The sequence below is a fragment of the Neolamprologus multifasciatus genome, chromosome 9 (assembly GCF_963576455.1).
Source record: "Neolamprologus multifasciatus chromosome 9, fNeoMul1.2, whole genome shotgun sequence".
Classification (NCBI taxonomy): Eukaryota; Metazoa; Chordata; class Actinopteri; order Cichliformes; family Cichlidae; genus Neolamprologus; species Neolamprologus multifasciatus.
The window spans coordinates 306,512-331,184 of NC_140447.1; the positions used below are offsets into that span (position 1 = coordinate 306,512).

Genomic DNA, 24,673 nt, shown 5'->3' on the forward strand with positions numbered 1-24,673 from the left:
CGAGGGACCACTGTAGTTCAATTCCATTAAAAGGAATTTTGTCAGCGATTCTGTTCATAATTTTTATGGAGAGAATTTCTAGGTGTAGCCAAGTGGCGGAAGGCTTCCACTTGGGTGGTCTGAGAATCTCATCTCTGCTTTTCGCAGATGATGTGGCTCTGTTGGCTTCATCAGGTGACGGCCTACAGCTCGCATTGGAGGCATTCGCAGCTGAGTGTAAAGTGGTGGGAATGAGAATCAGCACCTCCAAATCTGAGGACATGGTCCTCAGCCGGAAAAGGGTGGAGTGCCAGTCCAGATCAGGGATGAGTTCCTGCCCCAAGTGGAGGAGTTTAAGTATCTCGCGGTCTTGTTCACGAGTGACGGGAAAGGGAAGCGGGAGATTGACAGATGGAATGGTGCTGTGGCTGCAGCGGTGTGGATCCTGTACCGGTCCACCGTGGTAAAGAGAGAGCTGAGCATAAAAGCAAAACTCTCTATTTACTGGTTGGTCCATGTCCCTACCTTCACCTATTGTAATGAGCTTTGGGTAGTAGCAAAAGAATGAGATTGTGGATACAAGTGGCGGAAATTAGCTTTCTCCGAAGGTTGGCTGACCTCTCCCTTGGAGACAAGGGAGGTGCTTAGAGTAGAGCTGCTGATCCTCCACAATGAAAGAAGCCAGCTGAGGTCATCTGACAAGGACGCCCCCTGGGTGAGGTGTTTCTTGCATGTCCAACCGGGAGGAGGCACGGGGCAGACCCAGCACACACTGGAGAGATTATATCTCTCCGCTGGCCTACGAACTCCTTGGTGTTCCTCTGGAAAGGCTAGAGGAAATGGCTGGGAAGAGGGGATTTCTTGGCTTCTCTGCTTATGCTGCTAGCCCCGCAACCCGGATCAGGATAAATAAATAATAATAATGTAAATAATGTATACTTTATTGATCTCTGTGGGGAAATCCCTCTCTGCATTTAACCCATTCACTCAGTGAAGCAGCGGGCAGCCACTGGGCACCTGGGGAGCAGTATGTAGGAACGGTACCTTGCTCAGGGGTACCTGAGGGTAGCCGTTCAGTGGATTCAAACCCCTGACCTTCCGATCATGGGGCCACCACGCTACCTACTGAGCTATCTCTGCCATAAGCGAAGAAAATGGATGGATTCATTCTTTCAATTTTTTGCGACACTGTGCAACCTATAATGTCTTGGGGACAGTGTTTGCACAATGGATACACATGTTGTGTCCCATGCCCCTACATTCATTTGCTTGTCGTTTTAGATTGTTACCACTATATCATTCTTATTACTATGCCATCTGATATTTGCAGAGTTACAAGAACTTCTTCCTGTTTTTTTTTTTTTTTAATATTAAAATCTATGACATGTAAATACAAGCGGCAGACATGTAGTCCCAGCTCCCACCTATTCCTTTCCTATCTCTCTTGCTCTTGTGCTGAGCAGGCTGGAACCAGATATTAAACCAGTTGTACAGCCACATGACCAATGCAAGCAATCAAGAGCAAAACAGTTCTAGCTAGAGGTCAAGATAAAGATTTCCTATTTATTTTAAGTGTGTGTATTTCTGTGTGTGTGCGTGTGTGTGTTTTCATGTATAGCTCCAGTGATGAACTGTTAGGGCCAATTAAAATCAGAAGAAAAGAGGCGAATGGATTCAGTTTCCTGATGATGTCTTTATAGAGTTCTGCTATTCCACACGGCTTAATTAATCACAGCAAAGCTCTGTATGTGTGTCTGCGTGTGCAAAGAGAATAAAAGTTGGTATTTGATTTTCTTTTTCGTACGCGTGTGTGTGTGTTAAAAAGTTAAAAATATCTATGTGAATATATGCGTGTATGATAAATGTGCATGAAGGCCAAAGGCCATTGATCTGATGGAGGCGTTCCTCTTGCAGCCTCCTCATCTTCAACAGAGTTGCCGAGCAATTACGTAGTATCATTTACAGTCAAGTAATGTTTGTAGAAAGGAGGAGCTGCAGTGAAAATAAGAAAAGGGAAATGCAGAGAGGGACTAAAGGCAGAGGAAAGGAGTAGAAAGTTCCTAACTAAGATTCATGAGAAACAACTAAGGTTTTTAGCCAATGGTGGAAAAGTTCTTTGCCTTTATCATTAGTTACATTTCCTGCTGACCCACCAGTCTTCTGACAGATATGTAGTGCATGTGAGTACTACTTTAGTAACCATAAATTAAATAAGTAACAAATCTTTTACCTTTGTTACACAATCATAGTGGATATCTTCTGCTACCCTTCTACACTCATCAGTTTTTAACCAGATTGGGCGTGGGCCCATTTCTACTAAATTCCTCACATTTACAAAATGTGGAATTTACAAAATTAGGAATGAAATGAAATAGAACTATTCAATTTATTTATATAGCGCCAAATCACAACAAAAGTCGCCTCAAGGCGCTTCATAGATAAAGAGAAAAGCCCAACAATCATATGACCCCCTATGAGCAAGCACTTTGGCGACAGTGGGAAGGAAAAACTCCCTTTTAACAGGAAGAAACCTCCGGCAGAACCAGGCTCAGGGAGGGGCGGCCATCTGCTGCGACCGGTTGGGGTGAGAGAAGGAAGACAGGATAAAAGACATGCTGTGGAAGAGAGACAGAGGTTAATAACAGATATGATTCAACACAGAGAGGTCTGTTAACACATAGTGAGTGAGAAAGGTGACTGGAAAGGAAAAACTCATCATGGGAATCCCCCGGCAGCCTACATCTATTGCAGCATAACTAAGGGAGGATTCAGGGTCACCTGGTCCAGCCCTAACTATATGCTTTAGCAAAAAGGAAAGTTTGAAGCCTAATCTTAAAAGTAGAGATAGTGTCTGTCTCCTGAATCCAAACTGGAAGCTGGTTCCACAGAAGAGGGGCCTGAAAACTGAAGGCTCTGCCTCCCATTCTACTTTTAAATACTCTAGGAACAACAAGTAGGCCTGCAGAGCGAGAGCGAAGTGCTCTAATAGGGTGATATGGTACTACAAGGTCATTAAGATAAGATGGGGCCTGATTATTTAAGACCTTGTATGTGAGGAGCAGGATTTTGAATTCAATTCTGGATTTAACAGGAAGCCAATGAAGGGAAGCCAAAACAGGAGAAATATGCTCTCTCTTTCTAGTCCCTGTCAGGACTCTTGCAGCAGCATTTTGGATTAACTGAAGGCTTTTCAGTGAGTTTTTTGGACATCCTGATAATAATGAATTGCAGTAGTCCAGCCTGGAAGTAATAAATGCATGAACTAGTTTTTCAGCGTCACTCTGAGACAAGATATTTCTAATTTTAGAGATGTTGCGCAAATGGAAGAACGCAGTCTTACATATTTGTTTAATATGTGCGTTGAAGGACATATCCTGGTCAAAAATGACTCCAAGGTTCCTCACAGTGTTACTGGAGGCCAAGGTAATGCCATCCAGAGTAAGAATCTGGTTAGATACCATATTTCTAAGCTTTTCAGCGCCGAGTACAATGACCTCAGTTTTATCTGAGTTAAGAAGCAGAAAGTTAGTGGCCATCCAAGTCTTTATGTCTTTAAGACATTCCTGCAGTTTAACTAATTGGTGTGTGTTATCTGGCTTCATGGACAGATAGAGCTGGGTGTCATCTGCATAGCAGTGAAAATGTATGCTATGTCTTCTAATGATGCTGCCTAGGGGAAGCATGTATAATGTAAACAGAATTGGTCCTAGCACTGAACCCTGTGGAACTCCATAATTAACCTCAGTGTGTGAAGAGGACTCTCCATTTACATGCACAAATTGGAGTCTATTAGATAGATATGATACAAACCACTGCAGTGCAGTACCTGTAATACCTACAGCATGTTCTAATCGCTCTAATAGGATATTATGGTCAACAGTATCAAATGCTGCACTAAGGTCAAGAAGGACAAGCACAGAGATGAGTCCACTGTCAGAGGCCATAAGAAGATCATTTGTAACCTTCACTAAAGCTGTTTCTGTGCTGTGATGAACTCTGAAACCTGACTGAAACTCTTCAAATAAACCATTCCTCTGCAGATGATCTGTTAGCTGTTTGACAACTACTCTTTCAAGGATTTTTGATATGAAAGGAAGGTTGGAGATTGGCCTATAATTAGCTAAGACTGCTGGGTCTAGAGATGGCTTTTTGAGTAAAGGTTTAACTGCAGCCACCTTGAAGGCCTGTGGTACATAGCCGATTATTAGAGATAGGTTGATCATATATAAGATCGAAGAATTAACCAATGGCAGGACTTCTTTGAGCAGTTTTTGTAGTTTTGAATGGGGTCTAAAAGACACGTTGATGGTTTGGAGGAAGTAATTATTGAAGTTAACTCAGAAAGATCGATTGGAGAAAAAGAGTCTAACTTAACATCAATGGTACTAAGAGTAGCTGTAGATAATATTACATCTGTGGGATGATTATTGGTAATTTTTTCTCTAATGATAAAAATTTTATTTGTGAAGAAGTTCATGAAGTCATCACTAGTTAACGTTAAAGGGATGGTTGGCTCAAAAGAGCTCTGACTTTTTGTCAGCCTGGCTACAGTGCTGAAGAGAAACCTGGGGTTGTTCTTATTTTCTTCAATCAGTGATGAGTAGTAAGCTGTTCTGGCTTTGTGGAGGGCTTTCTTATAAAGCAACAAACTATTTCTCCAGGCTAAATGATGATCCTCTAAATTTGTGACACGCCATTTCCTCTCCAGATTACGAGTCATCTGCTTTAGGGTACGTGTTTGAGAATTATACCACGGGGTCAGGTACTTCTGATTAGAGACCTTAGTTTTCACTGGAGCTACAGTATCCAGAGTCGTACGTAGTACAAATGTGCATCTATTCATATTTATGCATTTTGCAGGTTAATCTGGATATTTGAATACATCTTTTTCTAAAAATGAAAAATATATATGAGCTCACCCCTTCACTCGTAGCAGCATTTATTACAAATATGTCTGTTTTCTTTAATCCGGCAAACTTAGAAACTTGTTCAGCAACTTCTTTTTCTATGAAAAAGTGTTTGGTGACAGTACTGACTTTACATTCACCTATACTACTTCTGCTACAGACATACTGTGACTACTCTGTAAGTGTTCTGTTCTACAGAAAGCAATGGGTATAACCTTTATTTCTGCTGCTTTTAAATTTCTTTCACTATCAGCTCTGACTGATTTCAGGACTGGGCTTGTTGCAAAGTGGCATCCTATCATTGTACCACATTAGAGTTCAAATATTTGCATCAAAATAAAACTGCTCATCTTTATTCACCCAAATTCAGTGGCTCTCTTAGAAAAAAATTCAAAAATGTACCAAAACCTAACACAAAAATGAAATCAACATTGTACTACTTTACTCTGTGCTACAATTATGTAAAACAATCTTTACATATATATATTTAAAATTAATCTGTTTAACGTAACAACGAGGGACCAAAGAGCTCAAGTCCAGAAGTGCAATTTTTGGCACTTTAGGTAAAATTGATTGCGCTAGGCAATAACATATCTTTTGTTGAATATGTTTACCATTTTCCTGAAGCCATTCGATACACATCTTCGGCCAGATGGAATATGACTGCATTGGTCATTTCAATATGCCTTTGGGAGCTTGATGGATAAGCAGACATAGGCGGCTGTACAGGGTGACATTTATGGATCAACCAGTTTCCAGAACGAATATGAGACAAAGGACTGAAAACATCCGTTTAGACCGTTGTGGTCAAATGCATCTATTGAGGGATGAAATAACAGCCTAAGAGAGCATAGAATGGGGTCTGTTTGGACACGGTAACAACCCTAATGGGAATTTAATTAGTTACTAATGATACTAAAGCTTAGGTCCCAATTTCTGCTAAGCCAGCTACTACATGTGGAGTAGGACAAACGCATCTGACACAGAAGAAGAGAATACATCTAAACAGGTATACATATACAGTTGTGGTCAAAAGTCATAAAAGAACCAAACTTCATGAATGTTTTTGTTACAAAGAAGCGTCTTTTCCAATCACTCTATCAGAGAAAAATCAGAGTTGTAGAAATAACGAGACACTCAAAAGAGCCATATTATATTCTTTACAAGTGTATGTAAACTTTTGACCACAACTGTACTTTATTTAAATTAATCTATGTATAGTCTGCATTTTTAAAAATATTTCAGAGATTCAACTTTCAAGAAAACCTTATTTTTGAGAATGACATAAAGAAAGATATTTTGAAAAATATTTAAAATGATTTTTCCCACCACAGCAATAAGATGATAACAGCCAGATATTCTTTCTATTTTCATTAGACAGAAACTGGGGTGTGGACAGATGTGTGTGTATGTGTGCATGCGTGCGTGCGTGCGTGCGTGTGTATGTGTGAGTGTGTTGACACGATTTGAAGAGGAAGGACATTTAGTCAGGTGTAAATAAAGCTGTGAAGAAATTAACACCTGTCAAAAGAAAGGCTGCTGCTAGATGTGAGTGTGTGCATGTGTGTCCTTCTCTTTCCCCGTTGTGCTGTTTTACAGTAATACATATTTCTTATTTACTTATTTTCACAGTCTATTCATATTGTGTCTGTCACAGTTTGGGACAGCAAACTGAAAACCAGCCATGAGTGGAGTTAAGCTTGTCCAGATGCTGAGACCAGCGTAGACCTTGTTCATCACATAAGTAGTAACTGAAGACTTAAATGAAAACAAACAGTTATCCATAATGTGGTAGTTTTTCAAAGTTTAGTCACTTAGCCTCTGAATGTGGATACTGGATCAGCATGTTGTATGAAATGAGCTAAATGTTCAGCATTTTTTATTATACTTTAATCCCCAATAAATCTATTTTCATACATTTTTCTCTGTTTTTGTTATCAGACCAATGGAAGGATTAGTTAACAATCACAATCATAAAATCCTTATGTTAACACAATGACCTCTGACATAAACACCACTTACCAAAACTAACATAAGTTATGGCTTAAGCAGAATTTATTGTCACTGTACAAAGTATGTGGTATAACTGGTCTGTGGGTCGCTCTTGCTTTGCTGTATATCCGCCAGCCAACCACACATAAGATTGAAGTTATAACAAAAGACCATTAAAAACAACAAAAGGTTTCTACTGCAGCAACGGTCTGTGTTTTTTATACTGTAGTTTTCAATCTTTGAAGTTTTATCTTTTTTTTCCTCACAGTTTTCACATTTCTGGTGAACTCTGTCACCGTAACTACCTTCCCTATTCCAGCTCACCAGTAAACCAATCAGATGCATACTTTATCTGCTTCCAGCAGCATGTGGTTAGGATGTTGAACGACTCACGACAATAACGACAATACATACTTTGTGTTTTTGCAATAAGGGACTAATTGTATATTGCTTTTATTCATATACAAAAGCAAAGTGGTCTGTGAAAGAAATTCTGTTTCAAATCTTTGAGGTGATAGCTGAACTCAAATGTAAGTAGTTCGTATGCATTTCTGTTTAACTGACGTCAAACCTACAGCAGAATGACTGTCAGTTATTTCACGGTCTTTAGGTAACGAAATCTCTTTGAAAAAAAGCAACTGACTGCAAGTTGTCGAAGAAATGATCCCTGTTAGTCAAGCAACCATTTCAAAGACAAAGATTTGGTTGTCTTTGTCAAAGATTTTGGTTTGCAAAAGGTTGCAAAAATGTTGACTGTACTGTGACCTCGAACCACTGTTTTCCTTAGTGTGGCTGTAGTGTTAGTGCAATATTTGCTGTATTAAAAGTGATCAAAAAATTATGAAAATGATCCAATAAAATTAAAAATCCTTACATTAATTAAATTTGTCTATTTCCCCCCCTCCTATTAAAGGTCATCATATTATGTATCTAAGAACCATTTTCAGTGAAGATGGCTTTTTTAAAATCACTTTCTACATGCGCCAGTACTTGCAACTCTGTGATGCCAACTGGATCTGTTACAGAGTATCAAAAATGTGATTTTTCACTTGGGATAAATCACAAGAGGTGAAACATCTTCACAAACATAAAGCCGTCTAATTGACTTATTTTTTCACCTTGACTTCAATTGAAAGGGACGCAACTCAAACCGAATTGTAAAAAGCTTTTGCGTTGGTCTGGATTAATTACAAGGCTATTATGCAAGGCTCCCGGTTCCTTGAAGAAATTGTTTTGTTGTGGATGAGCTTTTGGTTTGTCTGCAGGTGTACAGATGGGAGTGATTATGCATATGTTGCTTTTATGAATGCTGACTTCAGCAGTGACAGTGATTGATTGCATAGACAGAGTTGGAGTCGACTATATAGTGCAGGTAAATGCTCCATCATCCACCCTGACCGATACAAATAATCATGATGTGCAACTGTTTATCCTAAAATACAACCCGAGCGTTCTTGGGTGGCAGAGCTGAATTATAACGCCACACATTTTAGTTATAGTCCAGGAAAAATTGCAACAATGCAATCCACCACAAATGTTTTATGGTGGATATTTTAAAAAACTGAAATGTATGAATATTTTGTTGCTGTATTGAACCGCAAGCTGTGCTCTGTTATTAATGCTTGAGATGTTTTTAAAAGTTGGCTTGATGGACATATCTTTTTTATAAGGCCCAATTTACACTGCAGACCTTCACAAACAATCAGACAATACCCTATGAGCAGTGTTGGGGAGTAATGGAATACATGTACCGCCGTTACGTATTTAAAATACAAAATATGAGTAACTGTATTAAGTTACAGTTACCATTTAAAAACTTGGTATTTAGAATACAGTTACTTTGTTGAAATAAAGGGATTACGCGGCAGTATTTTCCTGATTCATATTGTCGCGGGTCAGGACTGTTTGGGTTTTGTTTGACAGCTACATTCTGTTGTTCCAGGCGGCAGCGTTACGGTTGCCATGGTTACAGGGTGACGCTCTCTCTCTCTCTGTGTTTCCTGGGTGAGAGAGGCCTTTTTGTTGTTGTTGTGCTAAGCTAATAGGCAGAATGCTACAGGTATAGCTCTAAAGAATGTAGCATCATGGGCAGTGTAGTCCGTGCTGCAGGGAGAATGGACTGCCATACCCGTTATGTGTCTGTGAGCGAGGGAGGGAGAAAAAGGAAAAGTACGAGTTGTCATCGAGCAAAAACGGGAGCTGGAAGCATGTAAATATAATAATAACCACTGCAGCTAAGAAGAGTGCCTGACGAGCCCAGTTGTAAGTAAGCTATTAAGACTCGACTGTACACCGTGTTCGTGTTTTCCTCCGAAACAATAACTTCCGTTGGAGCAGCCTTTCAACGCCTCTCTCTGTCTCTCGCTAGCAAACTTGACCCAGACAACAAAGTAAAGCTATTTTTCGGCTACGAGCCCGACATGGAACCCAACGTATTAGCCAGAGGACCTTAAGTAATAGTAATAAATCACATTCATGTAGTTGTAAACAGCATGATAATATATTAAGTAATCCAAAGTATTCAGAATACGTTACTCTCATTGAGTAACGTAACGGAATACGTTACAGAATACATTTTGGGGCATGTATTCTGTAATCTGTAGTGGAATACATTTTAAAAGTAACCTTCCCAACACTGCCTATGAGCAAGTGTTTGGCAATGGTGGGAAGGGAGAACTCCCTTTTAACAGGAAAAAACCTGGAGCAGGTTCATGGAGGGGCAACCGCATACCACAAATATTAAAGTAAATTCAGGTAGTAAGTGAAGAAAAGTCAAAATAGGATAAATATGATCTTCCTACTGCCTATCATGCTTTTGCAGCGAGTTTTCAGTTCACATAAAAAATTACTATAATCTAGACTAGAAGTACTCCTCCGTGAATCGCTACCTTATGGTGGTGGAGGGGTTTGTGTGTCCCAGGGATCCCAGGGGCTATGTTGTCTGGGGGCTTTTGCCCCCTGGTAGGGTCTCCCATGGCAAATATGTCCTGGGTGAAGGACCAGACAAAGAGCGATTCAGAAGACCTTTATGAGGAAAACATTGAGGGAACAGTTTACCCTGCCCGGGATAGGGTTACCGGGTCCCCACCCTGCAGCCAGGCCCGGGGAGGGTGCCTGAGGGCAAGCGCCTGGTGGCCGGGCCTTACTCCATGGGGCCCGACCGGGCACAGCCCGAAAAGGGGACATGGGCCCATCCTCCCGCAGGCCCACCACCCACAGGAAGTGCCGTAGGGGCCGGGTGCATTGTGTGCTGGGTGGCAGCCAGGAGCAGAGGCCCTGGCGGACTGATCCCTGGCTACCAAGACTGACAACACCTCACTGGTGTGGAAGGAGCTTGAGTTAGTGCATTAGGTTGAGAGGTACCGGCTAGATATAGTGGGGCTCACCTCTGGCTGCGTGGCTTGGTCTCCTGGACAGGGGCTGGACTCGGTCTCAGTCTGGAGTTGCCTCTGGTGAGAGGTGGCGGGCTGGGGTGGGTATTCTAATATCCCCTCGGCTTGCTGCCAGTACGTTGGGGTTCTTCCCGGTGGATGAGAGGGTTTGTTCCCTGCGCCTTAGGGTCAGGGAACGGGTCCTGACTGTCATGTGCGCTTATGCGCCGAGTGGCGGTTCAGAGTACCCAGCCTTCTTAGAGTCCCTGGGTGGGGTGCTGGAAGGTGCTCCACCTGGAGACTCTGTTGTGCTACTGGGAGACTTCAATGCTCACGTGGGTAACGACAGCAAGGGGCGTGATTTGGAGGAACAGCCTCCCTGATCTGAACCCGAGAAGTGTTTTGATATTGAACTTCTGTGCAAATCACAGTTTGGCCATAACAAACACCTTTTTCGAACATAAGAGTGTCCATAAGTGCACGTGGCACCAGAACGCTCTAGGCCGCAGGTCAATGATAGATTTTGTAATCGTCTTGGAGGACAAGCACAGAGATAAGATCACTCTGAAGCCACAAAAAGATCATTATTATTACTTTACTAGTGCCATTTTGTGCCTTGATGAACTCCAAATAATTCCTAAATGAACCATTCCTACAACAGCTTGACAATTTTGTTTTACATCTGATGCTACAGTTACCTTTCAGTAATTATAACAGCCTATGTACCTTGTTAATTAAAGATAAACCGATCACATATAGTTTTTTGTTTCCCAGGAGCTATGTTGTCTGGGGGCTTTCGACCACTTGTAGGGTCTCCCATAGCAAATTGGTCCTGGGTGAGGGACCAGACATAGAGCAATACAAAAATTGCTGTGAATGAAAGACCAAGGGAACAGTTCACCCTGCTTGGGATAGTTAACAGGGCCCTGCCTTGAAGCCAGGCCTGGGGAGGGTGCCTGTGTTGGAGCGTCTGGTGGCCAGGCCTTAGTCCAAATGGCCCGACCGAGCAAAGCCAGAAAAAAGGACATAGGCCCACCACCTGCAGGAGGCACTGCAGGGATCGGGGTGTGTGTGTGCTGGGCAGCAGCCAGGGGAGGAGAACCTGCCGGACTGATCTCTGGCAGACGGAAGAAGCCTGAGCAAGGGTGTGGGGTTGAGGCGACCAACTAGATGTAGGTATGGGATGTAGCATGGCTTGGTCTGCGGAACCAATCTCCTGGAGAGGGGCTGGAGTCTGTCTTATTCTGGAATTGGTCTTGGTGAGAGGCAGCGGGCTGGGATGGGTTAGTAGATCTTCTGAGTTCTTCCAGTGCAGAAGAATGTTTGTTCCCTGCACCTTCAGGTCAGATGCTTATGCGCTCCCAAGGTAGGGTGCTATACCTGGGGACCCTGTGGTCTTACACTCATATGGGGAATGACAGTGAGACCTGGAGGGGCATGATTGGGAGGAATGACCTGCCAGATGTGAGCCTGAGCGGTGTTCTGTTACTGGTCTCCTGTGCAAACCACAGTCTGTCCATAACAAACATCGTTTTGTAATATAAGGGTGTCCATAAGTACATATGTCACCAGGACACTCTAGGCCACAGGTCAATAATTTTGTAATCGGCTCATTAGATCTTAGCGTAAAAGCAAAGCGTAAAAGTCTCGATTTACGGTCGATCTACATCCCTACCCTCACCTATGGTCACGAGCTTTGGGAAGTGACCGAAACAAGATAGCGGATACAACCGGCAGAAATAAACTTTATCTAAAGGATGGCTGGCTCCTCCCTTACAGATCAGAGTAGAGCCGTTACTCCTCCATATCGAAATAAGCCAGTTGAGGTGGTTTGGGCATCTAACAAGGATGCCTCCTCGGTGAAGTGTTCCGTGCATGTCCCACTGGGAGGAGGCCCTGGGGTAGACCCAGGACACGCTGGAGGGAGTGGCCGGGCAAAGGGAGGTCTGGGCTCCTCAGCTTAGGCTGCTGCCCCTGTGACCTGGCCCCAGATAAGCAGAAGAAGATGGATGGATGCATAGATTTAAAATCACATCATTAAATAATGGTAAGACTTCTTTGAAGAGTTATGTAGGGATGGGGGTCAAATAGATGTTTGGTTTGGAACTATTAAAGGTAGTTCAGAGAGGGAAAAAGAAAAAGAAAAAGAGGGGAAAAGAAAAAATCTGAAACTACTGCAGTTGCTGTACTCCTGCTACATTGATGAGAATACTGTAATAACTTTTTTAAAATATACACATTTTCTTTTTAAAGAATTTCATGAAGGCATTAGCCATGTATTCCTTTAGAACTAAATGAATCCAAAGAAAGAGACAGAGGGAATGGCACTTCCATGCCTGAGAAACTATTATTATGCTGAACAATTGATCCCGTACTGCACTGGTGTAACAGAGGCTATAAAGCCAAGTGGAAGGAACTAGAATTTAGAATGTCATCTAATGTCATTTAGAATGTGAACAGGGAAGCTGCTGTTGTGTTATCGGTTGTTATCTGTGTTCTGTTGTTATCTGCTGTGTTGTTTTACCCACTTTGGGATCCTGTCATTGATTTAATAATCAACTAGCTCTAAGACGGATCAACAAGCTCTAACAAAGAAAAGTTCACTTTGTTGCTGCTCCCGTCCACCACCGTTTGTTTTACACTGCGAAAATCAACAGTAAAGCTACAGAACCAATGCTACATTAAAAAATGCATAAGAACTGTAAACTCAGCTTGATACGATGTTTAAATTAGACAGCTCGTTGAAGGCTGAAGGCCGCCATCCCACTTTCTGTCGCAGTGATAAATGGTTATAATGCATAATTTCCGTATAATGCAAAAGATTTTAATCCTGGTCAAAAAAGTCTTAAAACCCACGTTTCTTTCTTTAGTTTATAAAAACTGAGGGATAATCATGATCTTGAACAGAAGATGCAACCATGTATGTGGTATGTGAAAAAAATAAAACATATATCAAAATCATCAGTTAAGAAATATAATTACGGGCATTGTAAGGATGCAGCTCTGTGATTAAAGCAGAACGGTTACAGCCAACATTAGACTCAAAATGTTTTGTCATTTTAAATTTGGCTTTTGTTTGATGGTAAATAATACCATCAAAAAATCTGTATGAAAAACTGTCCCAAGCTAAGAATGATAGTGTCATATTAAAAAAACATGGAAAAAAGGAGGAAAAGGACTATCCTCTGAGGACTAGAAGGAATTATGTAACTTTCAACACTGACTCAGTAACCGTGAGTCTGTATGGAAGCTTATGTTGTCCCGATAGTGGAGCATTACATATCACGGTGTATCATGGTGAGTGGTCTGATCAGAGAAATGTATTCTACCAAATACAGAGAGATCTCTCAAGAAATTCGCCACAGAAAAAGTGTGTTCTAAGGCCATTTCCACATTAACATGAACACTATATGAGGCATTATATTTTATACTCTAGACTCCCACATTGCTGCCTTTTTAGAGTACCACATAGATCTGAGGCAAACTCAACATACCCATGATGTTTACTTATCTTGTCTAACACATTCCAACACACACCTTTGTTTGACTGCACCAAAAGAATAAAAAGCTGCTCAAAGGCCATTGAACTAATGGATTAATTAATCTCCTAAGACCTGAACTCTTCTGCGGCATGCATTTTTAATTTCTCTTTGATATTTGGGCATATTGGGGCCCGATGAATGTAAGAACAAAGAATTACCAGATTTTTTTTTAACCTTATTTTTGTTTTTAAGAAAAATAAAAGCCACATGTGAAGATATTAGTTTAAAATTTTGATAGAACAGTAGCAGTATAATGTCCTTGTAAGTGGATATCAGGCCCTTGTAGAGCAAAATTGAGTATTTTGGTCTAAATAACCCAAAATGTGATGTCCACATATGTGGACGCCAGGTCCTAGGAGGTTAAATCTAAAAACACAAAACAAAACAAAAAAAACAAACATTCCCTGAGTTCCCATTGATGCTTTTGAGGGAAAGATAACGCTTGACACATTATCTAAAACTATCTGCACGCTGGAGTCTACATCTTGTACTGATGGGGAGATCATGGTCCAGTGAAATGATAGGTCAGTTTAAAATGGATACAACATACTATGGCAACGGCAAAGCCTGACTTTACATGTTCAAGCTCTGCATCTTGCGCGTCTTCTTGTTTCATTTTTACTGGAGACCACAATGTTTGTATTTCCACTGTCAGCCTTCTTGATTGGTCTTTTGGTAATTAGTTCACTAGCAATGACTTTAAAATGCATATTAAAAATAATTTAAATAATTAAATAATAAAAAATCAAGACATTTAAGTGCTGCAGAAAAATATTTTGTGTGTGGGTCAAAAAAAAAAAAAAGAGTTCAAATAGGACAAAGTGTGACATTTGTATGCACTACTCTATATAAAATCTCATAGAAGTATGCAAACATAAAGTGGAATGGAATTTGTTTGAGACATGGTCTTTTTGTCTCTCTCGCCCACAGCCACACAGTGCAGGGATCAGTTCCAGAGCATGCCTCAGAGCAGCAGTTTGAAGCATTCACACAGAGGATTTGCAGCATGTCCTGCTGCTTGGAACAAAGAATTAATAGCAGTCTTCTGCTTTCCAGTGCAAACTCTAACTTTCTTCTCCGCCAAAGTACCCTTTGTGTGTGTGTATATATATATATACACATGCACATATATATATATATATATATTACTGTGACAAAGAATGCAAGCATTGCAGATAAACATATACATTTGTGTGTGTGTGACTCGTAATACTTACTATTTATAGGTCTCGGAACGAACATATTCAAAAACATGGGAGACTCCTAGCTGGAACTGGTCTGCAATGGGAGTAACCCAAGGATTATTCTCTGCTTTAAACACCTGTTTAGGGCCAGTCAGATCCAGATTACCTGTAGACAAGAGGACATACAAACATGCCATTGAAGCATTTTCTCATATGTCTGATGTTTATCTTGTATTCTGCAAACTAATCGCATTTACAAAGTTAGATGCAGCTTGCTATACAGCTTCAGAGCCATCAGGTTGAGGGCTTTGATCATGGGAATTGCAGTGCTAATTAGGAAGAGTACAGTACTGCTCTAACAGTTCACCCGCCCAGATTTATTCAGTTGGTAGAGTAACTCAGCTCTTGCCTTTATATATGCTTAAGACCCTTTAAAAAGGAAATGTGATGACAAAGAACACAGCTTTTCTCACCAGATTTCTATTTTAAACATAAACACTCAGTTTTAACAGATGAATGTATTTGGATCACAGTGATGATTTAATAATACGTTTTTAGGGCAAAGAGCCAGTCCCCATAATGTAAAGCATTCAGTTTTAGGAAAAAAGAGATTTGATTAGGTCTGCGTTAAGTTTGGGTTAGGCTAAGAGATAGGTTCAGGATTTCAGCATCGGTCAGCAGACAAAGGAAATACACATACAGTAAATCAATATGCTATTCTCTAAAGAGTTGTTTGTATGTGGGCAGTACCAAGTTCCGGGGGCAGAACGGTCAGTCTGTTGCCCTGGATGTGAAGCTCTTTGAGATGAGCTAAATCCCCAATCTCCTTAGGCAGCGAGATCAGATCATTATCTCTAAGACTCAACTAAAGAGAAAAAATACACAAAGCAAAAAGAGGATGCGTTCACTTATTATACAAGATCACATACTTACATTGATTCAAAATTCAAATGGGACTTAAATATTCCAAGACTTCTATTCATATTGACTTACTATTTGCAGCTTCGTCAGCTTCCCAATGTCAGCTGGAAGGACCTCAAAGTCATTGTCACTCAAATAAAGAGCTCGCAGAGTTGCTGGAAAACAGAGATCCCTGTTACTTTGTATCCATGTGCAATGATGGTGGAGAACAACACAACAGCCTAATCAATCGAGAGCAAACTCAGCAACATCATCAACATAAGTTAGCAAGAGACAGGGTGAATTTCCAAAGTTTCCAAATTAGGCACCTAGTTGTTTATGGAAGGCAAAATATTAAAAAGCTCAACTAAACAAGACCCCCGTCCATCCGTGCAATCTGCGACAGGTTCGCAATTTTGGCCCCATAGGCTGTATTATTGTAGGGTCTACCTTACAATATAAAACGCCTTGAGGCGACTGTTGTTGTGATTTGGCGCTACATGAATAAAACTGAATTGAATTGAATATAGCTTCACTGCCACAAGAATGGGATAAACTAAAATAATTCTATAACTCTTTGAGACTTTGGAAATTATTTTGGGCAGACTCTATGATTTTGAACTTTTGTGTGTGTATATGGACGGATATTAATGGGAACCAAAAATGAGTAGTTTACTATACTTGTGGAAACTAACAGCCCTCGTGGGGACCAAAACCCCAGTCCCCACGAGTTTGAAGAACTGTGGTTTTAGTGTCACTGTTACAATTAGGTTATGGTTAGGTTTAGGGTAAGGGTCAGAGTTAGGCATTCATTTTTGATGGTTAGGGTTAGAGGGTAAGGGGCTAGGGAAAGCAATATGTCAACGTGATGTCCCCACAAGGGTATAAATACACACACACGTGTGTGTGTGTGTGTGTGTGTGTGTGTGTGTGTGTGTGTGTGTGTGTGTCTTCATGCACACTAACTGAGGTAAAAGAAATTCCCAGGCAGACAGTTCTGGTTCAGGTTGTTATAGGTGAGGTCCAACACCTCCAGAGCAGGCAATGACCCAAATCCTCGGGGCAAGGTACTCAGGCGGTTCATCCTGTTCTCCAAAAAACAAACACAAAACCCATATCATGCATTACATAAAAACAATACACCAACTTCAGCTGTTCGCAGTTTCTGTTTCTAATTTAGGCAATGACTAAATTACTTATTGTGCATCATAACACAATAACATCAACAGAATGTTGAAATCTGAAAAATGTCAAATCTGTGTGTGCAAGGGACAAGGCTGAAAATTAATATAGAATCCTCATCTTTGGGAAGGTTGGTGGTTCGATCCCTGGCTCCCCCAGTCTGCATGCCACAGTATCAGGCAAAAGTATACATACCACCTACTAACATTTTGTTAAATGTCCCTTTTAAAGTTGCACCTTGACCAAGAGTCAGATACCCTCTCTACGTCCAAGAAACTTCTTAAAACTTTCCTTTTTGCTTAAGCATATAATTAGAGCTGGATCAGGTGACTGCTACAAAATGTAATAATTGGTTGTGGCATATGGCTGCTCCACTCTAAGCCATGTTCTGCCAGAATTAAAGATTTTAAGCTTAAGTATTCCATTCATCAAGATCTGATGCATCACAGATCCCCAACCTAAATAGGACACACACTTCACAGCAATCACCATAGCTATTCTACTTTAGAAATGGGTACAGGTAGAAATGGAGGCTACAGTGCTACTGCTTTTATTGGCTGTTGAAAATCAAACATTGGCCATTTGATTGGGATCAGCATACACTCTGATTTACCATTCTTCTGCATTCTTCACTGTTGGCCTACTGTTAACATGCTGTCTTTGAGTCCACGTTGAATCAGCAGCAGTGGATAGTTTTTTTTTAACCTGTAGTTTGCATTTTGCTGTCATGTTCTTGTGTTTTCATACAGCAATAATAAAAGCTCTTTCAAACTGTAACTCATCAATATTTATAGACTACTTCAAGATCTCTCTCCTCCCTGCACAAACTGAAGCCAGCTGATCGTAGTCTATGTGAACAAAAGGAGCAGGTTTTTTTCTCCTTACACTACATGGACACAGTCTAAGGAGCTTGAAAAGAAAGATGACCAGACTTCTTTAAGTTTCTCTCATTTGAAGAGCTTCTTCAGTTCTACAAGCAATTAGCGGAGGTTCCCAGATTTAAGCACTATTGGGAGCATCCCCAAGAAAGTCATGGACCCCCTTTTGATCCTCTACCTAATCACATGAGCCCAGGTTTGAAAACAGGTGTGGGTCACAATAGGCCAAGGTTTCGGGTGAACCCATTGTGAAACCCATTGTGATTTCTTTCCTTAGTGACTGTAACATGATTTCTAAATTTACAGATGAGAAATCATCTCAAATGTGGCCATACTTCTTGATCTTGCATTTCCACAATTACAGATTCCCATGGTACAAATCTGAATTTTTTGTTTTTGCCTTGTCCTTGATGATTATCATGAACATCGTAACCAAATAAATAGGAACAAAACAAACAAAAGGTGTGAACAGACAGATTAACAGAAAAGGAGGATTTGATAATGGAGGAGACACCAGCTGAGTTTATGCACATATATGCTTTCAGGTAGAACGGAGCTGACAGGTCACAGGGACAACCATTCTATTTGACTTCTATGTGTTTGGCAAATGAAATTACGAACCTACGAGGTCCAATCACATCAATGCAAGTCCAGCGACACACATACACATGCGCACACACGTACAGACGCACACTCACAAAACAAAAAAATAAACAGAAAATGAAAAGTGAATGCACAGCCTGAATAGTAGTTTGAGGCTTAGACTATCCAGATCATGTTTGTTTGTGGATCAATACACACCATGGCTCCTCTCCTAATCCTCCTGTCACTGACATCCTGCCTGTGTGAGGCTGCACTCATATCTAAACATACACATACATTCACTTCCAATTTGTGACACAGAAACTGCAGTTTTGATTAGATTAGTTTGTAGTTTTTCTGTAACACTAAAACAATAAATGAAAACTCTTGAGCATTATTTGTGTTGTAAATCACTGGAGATAACCCAGCAAAGAGTCACATAAAGGCTGTGTGTTTGAGATGAGGTTTAAGCATCAAACACATGCTCTTTTACTCACTTGCTGCTCATCAAATAAACAAACCAATTTAGATAAATTGCTGTAATCAAATCAAAGCTGCAGCAACCTGAGGTTGCACAGACTTAAAAAGGTGGAAAGAGATAAATTTACTGTATACAGTAATGTGTACACACTGGTGTGAGAAAGTATTTCCCCGTTAAAACATGAATGGCCTGTCACACCAAAGCACTGAAATTAGATTCAAGTCCAAAACTTTCATTTAGTTTTGTTGAGCCATTCAGAAATAGACTTGCTTATGTCCTTTACATTATTGTCCTGCTACTTAACCAAAGTGTGCTTGAGCATCAGGGTACAAACTGATGGTTGGACATCCTATTTTCTGGTAGATACCATAATTCGTGGTTCCATCACAAGTTGTCCAGGTCCCAAAGCGGCAAAGCAGTCCTGGACCATCAAACTATCACCAACGTGTTTGATTCTTGGTATGACGATGTTTTCGTGAAATGTTGTGTTAGCTTTAGGTTATATTTAGATGATATCGTGATTAAACAGACCTGGCAGTAGTTAGCCCTGGGTGCTGGCATGTGAAATTGAACATGTAGTTAATCATATTATACTGGTAATATTATACTGCAGTTGTAAATGGAAGTTATCACAGTATAGTGGTGCAATAGATGAGCCTTTCTGCTAGTTGAAGAGTCTTCCACAATATTTTCATTTTTTTTATTGTTCATTTATTTATTTTGATTCACTTATTAATATATTGATATTTAGTGTCTCTGGATCAATGCAATATCGCCATGCAAAATATCACAATACTGCGGCATATCAATTTTTCTCACTTACCTCTATTCAAACAATGCAGTCTGACTTGGACTGAGTACAATTGCTCTCCGCAAAGTTGTCAAAGGTTTGAAAATGATTGCTGTCTAATTTAAAAATACAGATTGCCAACTGACTCATCAGAGTCATTCAGACTGATGTTGTCATCAGTCTGAATGAGTCTTTTTGATTTGAAGCGACTCGCCTCAACTGGCTGCCAGCTAATTGCACTCTGGTGATATTGTTTTAGAATTGGAAGGTTGCAGAGCACAAATGTAAAGGTTTTATTCAAATTTCTGTTAAATGTAAACATCTAGAGATATTTGATTCTTGATGACTTATGACAGTTAATTGCTTTACAATCAGAAAAAGATTTCATTTAATAGCCATCTTTACACCATTTAATCGCAGGCTAATGGACTGAAGACATAGTGTACATTTTCATTTTCATTGCTATACTGATGACACCCAGCTCTATCTATCTATGAAGCCAGATAACACACACCAATAGTTAAACTGCAAGAATGTATCAAAGACATAAAGACCTGGATGGCCGCTAACTTTCTGCTCCTTAATTCAGATAAAAGTTATTGTCAGTTATTGTACTCGGCCCTGAAAATCTTAGAAATATGGTATCTAACCAGATTCTTACTCTGGATGGCATTACCTTGGCCTCCAGTAACACTGTGAGGAACCTTGGAGTCATTTTTGACCAGGATATGTCCTTCAACGCACATATTAAACAAATATGTAAGACTGCGTTCTTCCATTTGCACAACATCTCTAAAAGGAGAGAGCAGATTTCTCCTGTTTTGGCTCCCTGTTAAATTCAGAATGGAATTAAAAATCCTGCTCCTCACATACAAGGTCTTAAATAATCAGGCCCCATCTTATCTTAATGACCTTGTAGTACCATATCACCCTATTAGAGCACTTTGCTCTCGCTCTGCAGGCCTACTTGTTGTTCCTAGAGTATTTAAAAGTAGAATGGGAGGGAGAGCCTTCAGTTTTCAGGCCCCTCTTCTGTGGAACCAGCTTCCAGTTTGGATTCAGGAGACAGACACTATCTCTACTTTTAAGATTAGGCTTCAAACTTTCCTTTTTGCTAAAGTATATAGTTAGGGCTGGACCAGGTGACCCTGAATCCTCCCTTAGTTATGCTACAATAGGCATAGGCTGCTGGAGGACTCCATGATGCATTGAGTTTTTCCTTTTCAGTCACCTTTTTCACACACTGTGTTAACAGACCTCTCTGCATTGAATCGTACTCGTTATTAATCTCTGTCTCTCTTGCACAGCATGTCTTTATCCTGTCTTCCTTCTCTCTCCCCAACCAGTCGCAGCAGATGGCCCCGCCCCTCCCTGAGCCTGGTTCTGCCGGAGGTTTCTTCCTGTCAAAAGGGAGTTTTTCTTTCCCACTGTCGCCAAAGTGCTGCTCATAGGGGGTCATATGATTGTTGGGTTTTTCTCTGTATGTATTACTGTAGGGTCTACCTTACAATATAAAGCACCTTGAGGCGACTGTTGTTGTGATTTGGTGCTGCATAAAGAAAACTGAACTGAATTGAATTGATTGAAAGCAGTCTGACTCCAACATTTATGGTAAGCTTTAGTAACAGTGTTGGTATGCTTGACAATCTCCCAGTGTAGCAAATAAAATAACATAAAGCAAATAACTTTATCTTATTAGATAAAACAGATAATGAAAGATAATTATGAGGGCATAATTCACTGTTGAAAAAATGTGACAAACTGCAATGTATCGTATTGCAGTACTTAACATTAAATATTAAATATTAAAAATCCCAAAACACTGTATCACGAGCAAAGTATTGTGACAATATCATATTGTAGGGTTTCTGGCCATTCCCACCTATATCCAGCATGGACAGCTAGGCAACAATAAAGAGTAGGTGGCGATTGTAAACGAGGTAACAATAGCACATACCCAAGGTTGAGGTGTTTCAGCTTCTGAAGGCTGCTGATCTGAGTAGGAAGCTCTTCAATCTGGTTGTTGAACATGTTTAGAACTTCCAGGTTCTTCAGTTCTGAGATGTTAGCAGGGACAGCTGGAAAACACCAACACAAGGAAAATAAATGATAAGTATATCCAGCATACTGGGAACATTAGCACAAAAACACACTTCTCCTGGATGTCTGAAAATATTGATAGTGTGGTATCACACAGGTACCATCTCTACAGCGAGGATACCATCAGCAACTCGGGCCTTGTTCCGAGACAACTGACTTTTTAACTAACCCTACACACCCACCATTTACCAGGTTGTTTACAACAAAAACATACATACTGTGACAAGAACATCGCCTTCCCAACTCTGATCACCAGTTCATCATCATCAACTTGATTAAACACTGTGTTGACCAACCTTGATATAAGATTGAAGAGTATAAACGAGGCAGTTTTACTCTTCCCTACTATTTACAGTTCTACTGATGATCGGTGGGCTGGACATTTGAACAGAGACAAGTTAGAAGAAAAGAGTAAACCAACTAGGCCCTGACATGAATGCTGCCAGGAGGATGAGTGTTAAAGCGGTGAGGTCTGGGCATACTCATAGGACTTGCGTGTGAACGTGTGTGTGTGTGTGTGTGTATTTTTAACTTGTTAGTTGAAATGTGCAATATCTACTTTTTACATTTTAAAAATAATTGAAGATAAATCTGTGGAATTCACATCAAGCCTTCCACAAAAACAACATTAACACAAAACACAAAGTCTCTGTCTGTAAGGATAATATTGTTTCAGTCCAATTTAAGATTATATATGGTCAAAAGAGTTTGTAAGAAATTATATATGAAGGTATTACCACTGTTTGTTAGATTGACCACATATAAGTAGCTTATCTTAATGGCATGCCCGTCTTGGGCTATGGTGGGCTAAAGACTGGGGTGGAATTGTGGGACTGGGTGGAGATGGTAGGTTCTTGGTTCAGCCATTGCTCCCTGGTCTCTCGTTGGGTGGGATTGGACTTCACCTTTCTTGCTTCTTTTAATGCACAGCATTAGCCTAGCACAAGCTCACCTATCAGATTTATAATAAGTGTATTAACTATAGTTGTTAGGAGCAGATTGGGATGATGGTGGGATGCTGCCCCACACAACACCGAAGAGTTTCAGGGCGATTCAGAACATCATTCGGGACAGATTATCTCCTTGGTAAATTCCACACTTGATGGTGACTCGTGCAATCGGCTTTATGCTGGCATCTGGTGTTTTTTGCCACATCCTCATCGATTTTCTAATGAAAGCTGTTAGGGTCCTGAGTCATAGGCCTTTGTATAGACAATCTAGGTGATGCACAGGTTGGTCAGTGTGGTATTGCAGTCTTGAGTGATTACTCTGTCTACTAAGACCAGTGTTGGGACTAAGGCGTTATTAAGTAACGCGTTACAGTAACTACGTTATTATTGTGGTAACGAGCACGGTAACTAGTTATTATGCCAAAATCAGGAACGCGTTAGTCGTTACTGGGATTTAGATAGGGTCGTTACTCGTTACTTCGTGTGGTGGCTATCGCGGAGCTTCCACAGATTCAGTAACATTAGCAAGTGGTGGAAGCAGCAGGTGGATGAGGGAAAGGGGACGCAGAAGGAAAAGAGACCCGAGGCGGCCGCCGGTCCAAGTGTGAACTTCAGGTAAGAAGTTGTGACCTGCAGTCTATCTGGGTCAGATATAAACCACGTTTAGGTGGAGTTTATTTTCGTTATTCTGACTTTTTCCCTACTGCGTACTAGCTAGCATGACGGAGTTTCTATACAGCTGTGTGGGTGCTATGAAGTTAATGATGTTGAACTTTATTTTGTTCATAAGTTATTAGAGTTGCCAACCGTCCGTCTGGTATTCAGAGAAAATATTACGCGTTTCTTATTGAGGTGAAAAGGAACAGTTTGTCCCGTAATTCAGCTACAATGAAAAAGGCACAAAGCTGGAGTTATTCTGTGTCTTTGCTGCACAGCTGCCTCTTCTTCTTTCATTCTCCCCCCTCCCTCTCCCGTTTCTACTTCAATCATGAAAACTGATCAATGATCAGCTGATCGGCTCTCTTGTTTGTTTATCGCCCACTTTGCGCCACAAAGAGGAAACCAGCCGATGTCGCGTTAAACAACAGCAGCACGTTTAAGCTTGATCAGGTGTTGTTAGAATTTATTTAATGTTAATTTCTAGTATCAGCTGATGTTTGCTGGAGCCACAGCTGTAAAAAAGCTGCTGGTCATGATATCGGTTTGGTTATCTGGTGAGAGGGAAACATGAAGATGAAACCAGGAGATGTCCTTACTGAATCATCAGAGCTGAACAGGTGATGGAGAAACAGGTTTACCTTTTAGGTGACATAAATGAGTTGAAAGGAAGTTATGAACTGTTTCTGAGAGACAAATAACCCCAGAATCCTTTTTTAGGTAGCTGACAGCTGGTAACTGTGCAGGTGCGATCCGCACCTGAAGATGCAAAGTTTTGCCAGGGGGGCAGGTAGGGCATTAACAGGGAGAGGTGGGCACAAAGAAATACTTTTCTTTCTTATTCTCATTTAAAATGTCTAGCTTTTAAAAAATAATTATCTGAATCTTACAACAAAAGATTGATAGATTGATGTATATATATTATCAAAACAGTGTACATCACTATCACAACAGCGTTTGTTTTCATTCAAAGGCTTTATGATTTTTCCTATAATGGCGGCCGGTCTCGAGTCAAAACCCCCGGGCCGATTTTTTGTCCCAGTCCAGCCCTGTATGCAGCTCATCTGCAGTCTGGTGTTACCTACATCTTCCTATTCAGAAGGCAGAATTTCCGAGTTCTGAGTACAATCAAAGCACCATGACTGCAGTTTTTGTGTTGGATGTAAAAGGCGCACATG

At 40.7% G+C, this 24,673-nt stretch overlaps 1 protein-coding gene and 1 long non-coding RNA gene across 2 annotated transcripts in view; both read right to left on the minus strand.

Annotated features, from left to right (window-relative positions):
• Positions 1-24,673, minus strand: part of rsu1 (Ras suppressor protein 1) — a 44,823-nt gene that overhangs the window by 11,666 nt on the left and 8,484 nt on the right. The window contains exons 4-8 of the mRNA XM_085172222.1: positions 21,746-21,866; positions 16,842-16,960; positions 15,969-16,051; positions 15,726-15,840; positions 15,009-15,141 (exon numbers count right to left, since the gene is read on the minus strand). Of these exons, the coding sequence (XP_085028348.1) occupies positions 15,009-15,141; positions 15,726-15,840; positions 15,969-16,051; positions 16,842-16,960; positions 21,746-21,866 (571 nt within the window). The remainder of the gene's footprint in view (positions 1-15,008; positions 15,142-15,725; positions 15,841-15,968; positions 16,052-16,841; positions 16,961-21,745; positions 21,867-24,673) is intronic.
• LOC146510725 (uncharacterized) lies at positions 4,873-15,001 on the minus strand. The gene is made up of 2 exons (XR_014876007.1): positions 5,674-15,001; positions 4,873-5,261 (listed from the first exon to the last, which is right to left on the minus strand). It is a non-coding gene; the product is annotated as an uncharacterized LOC146510725 (long non-coding RNA).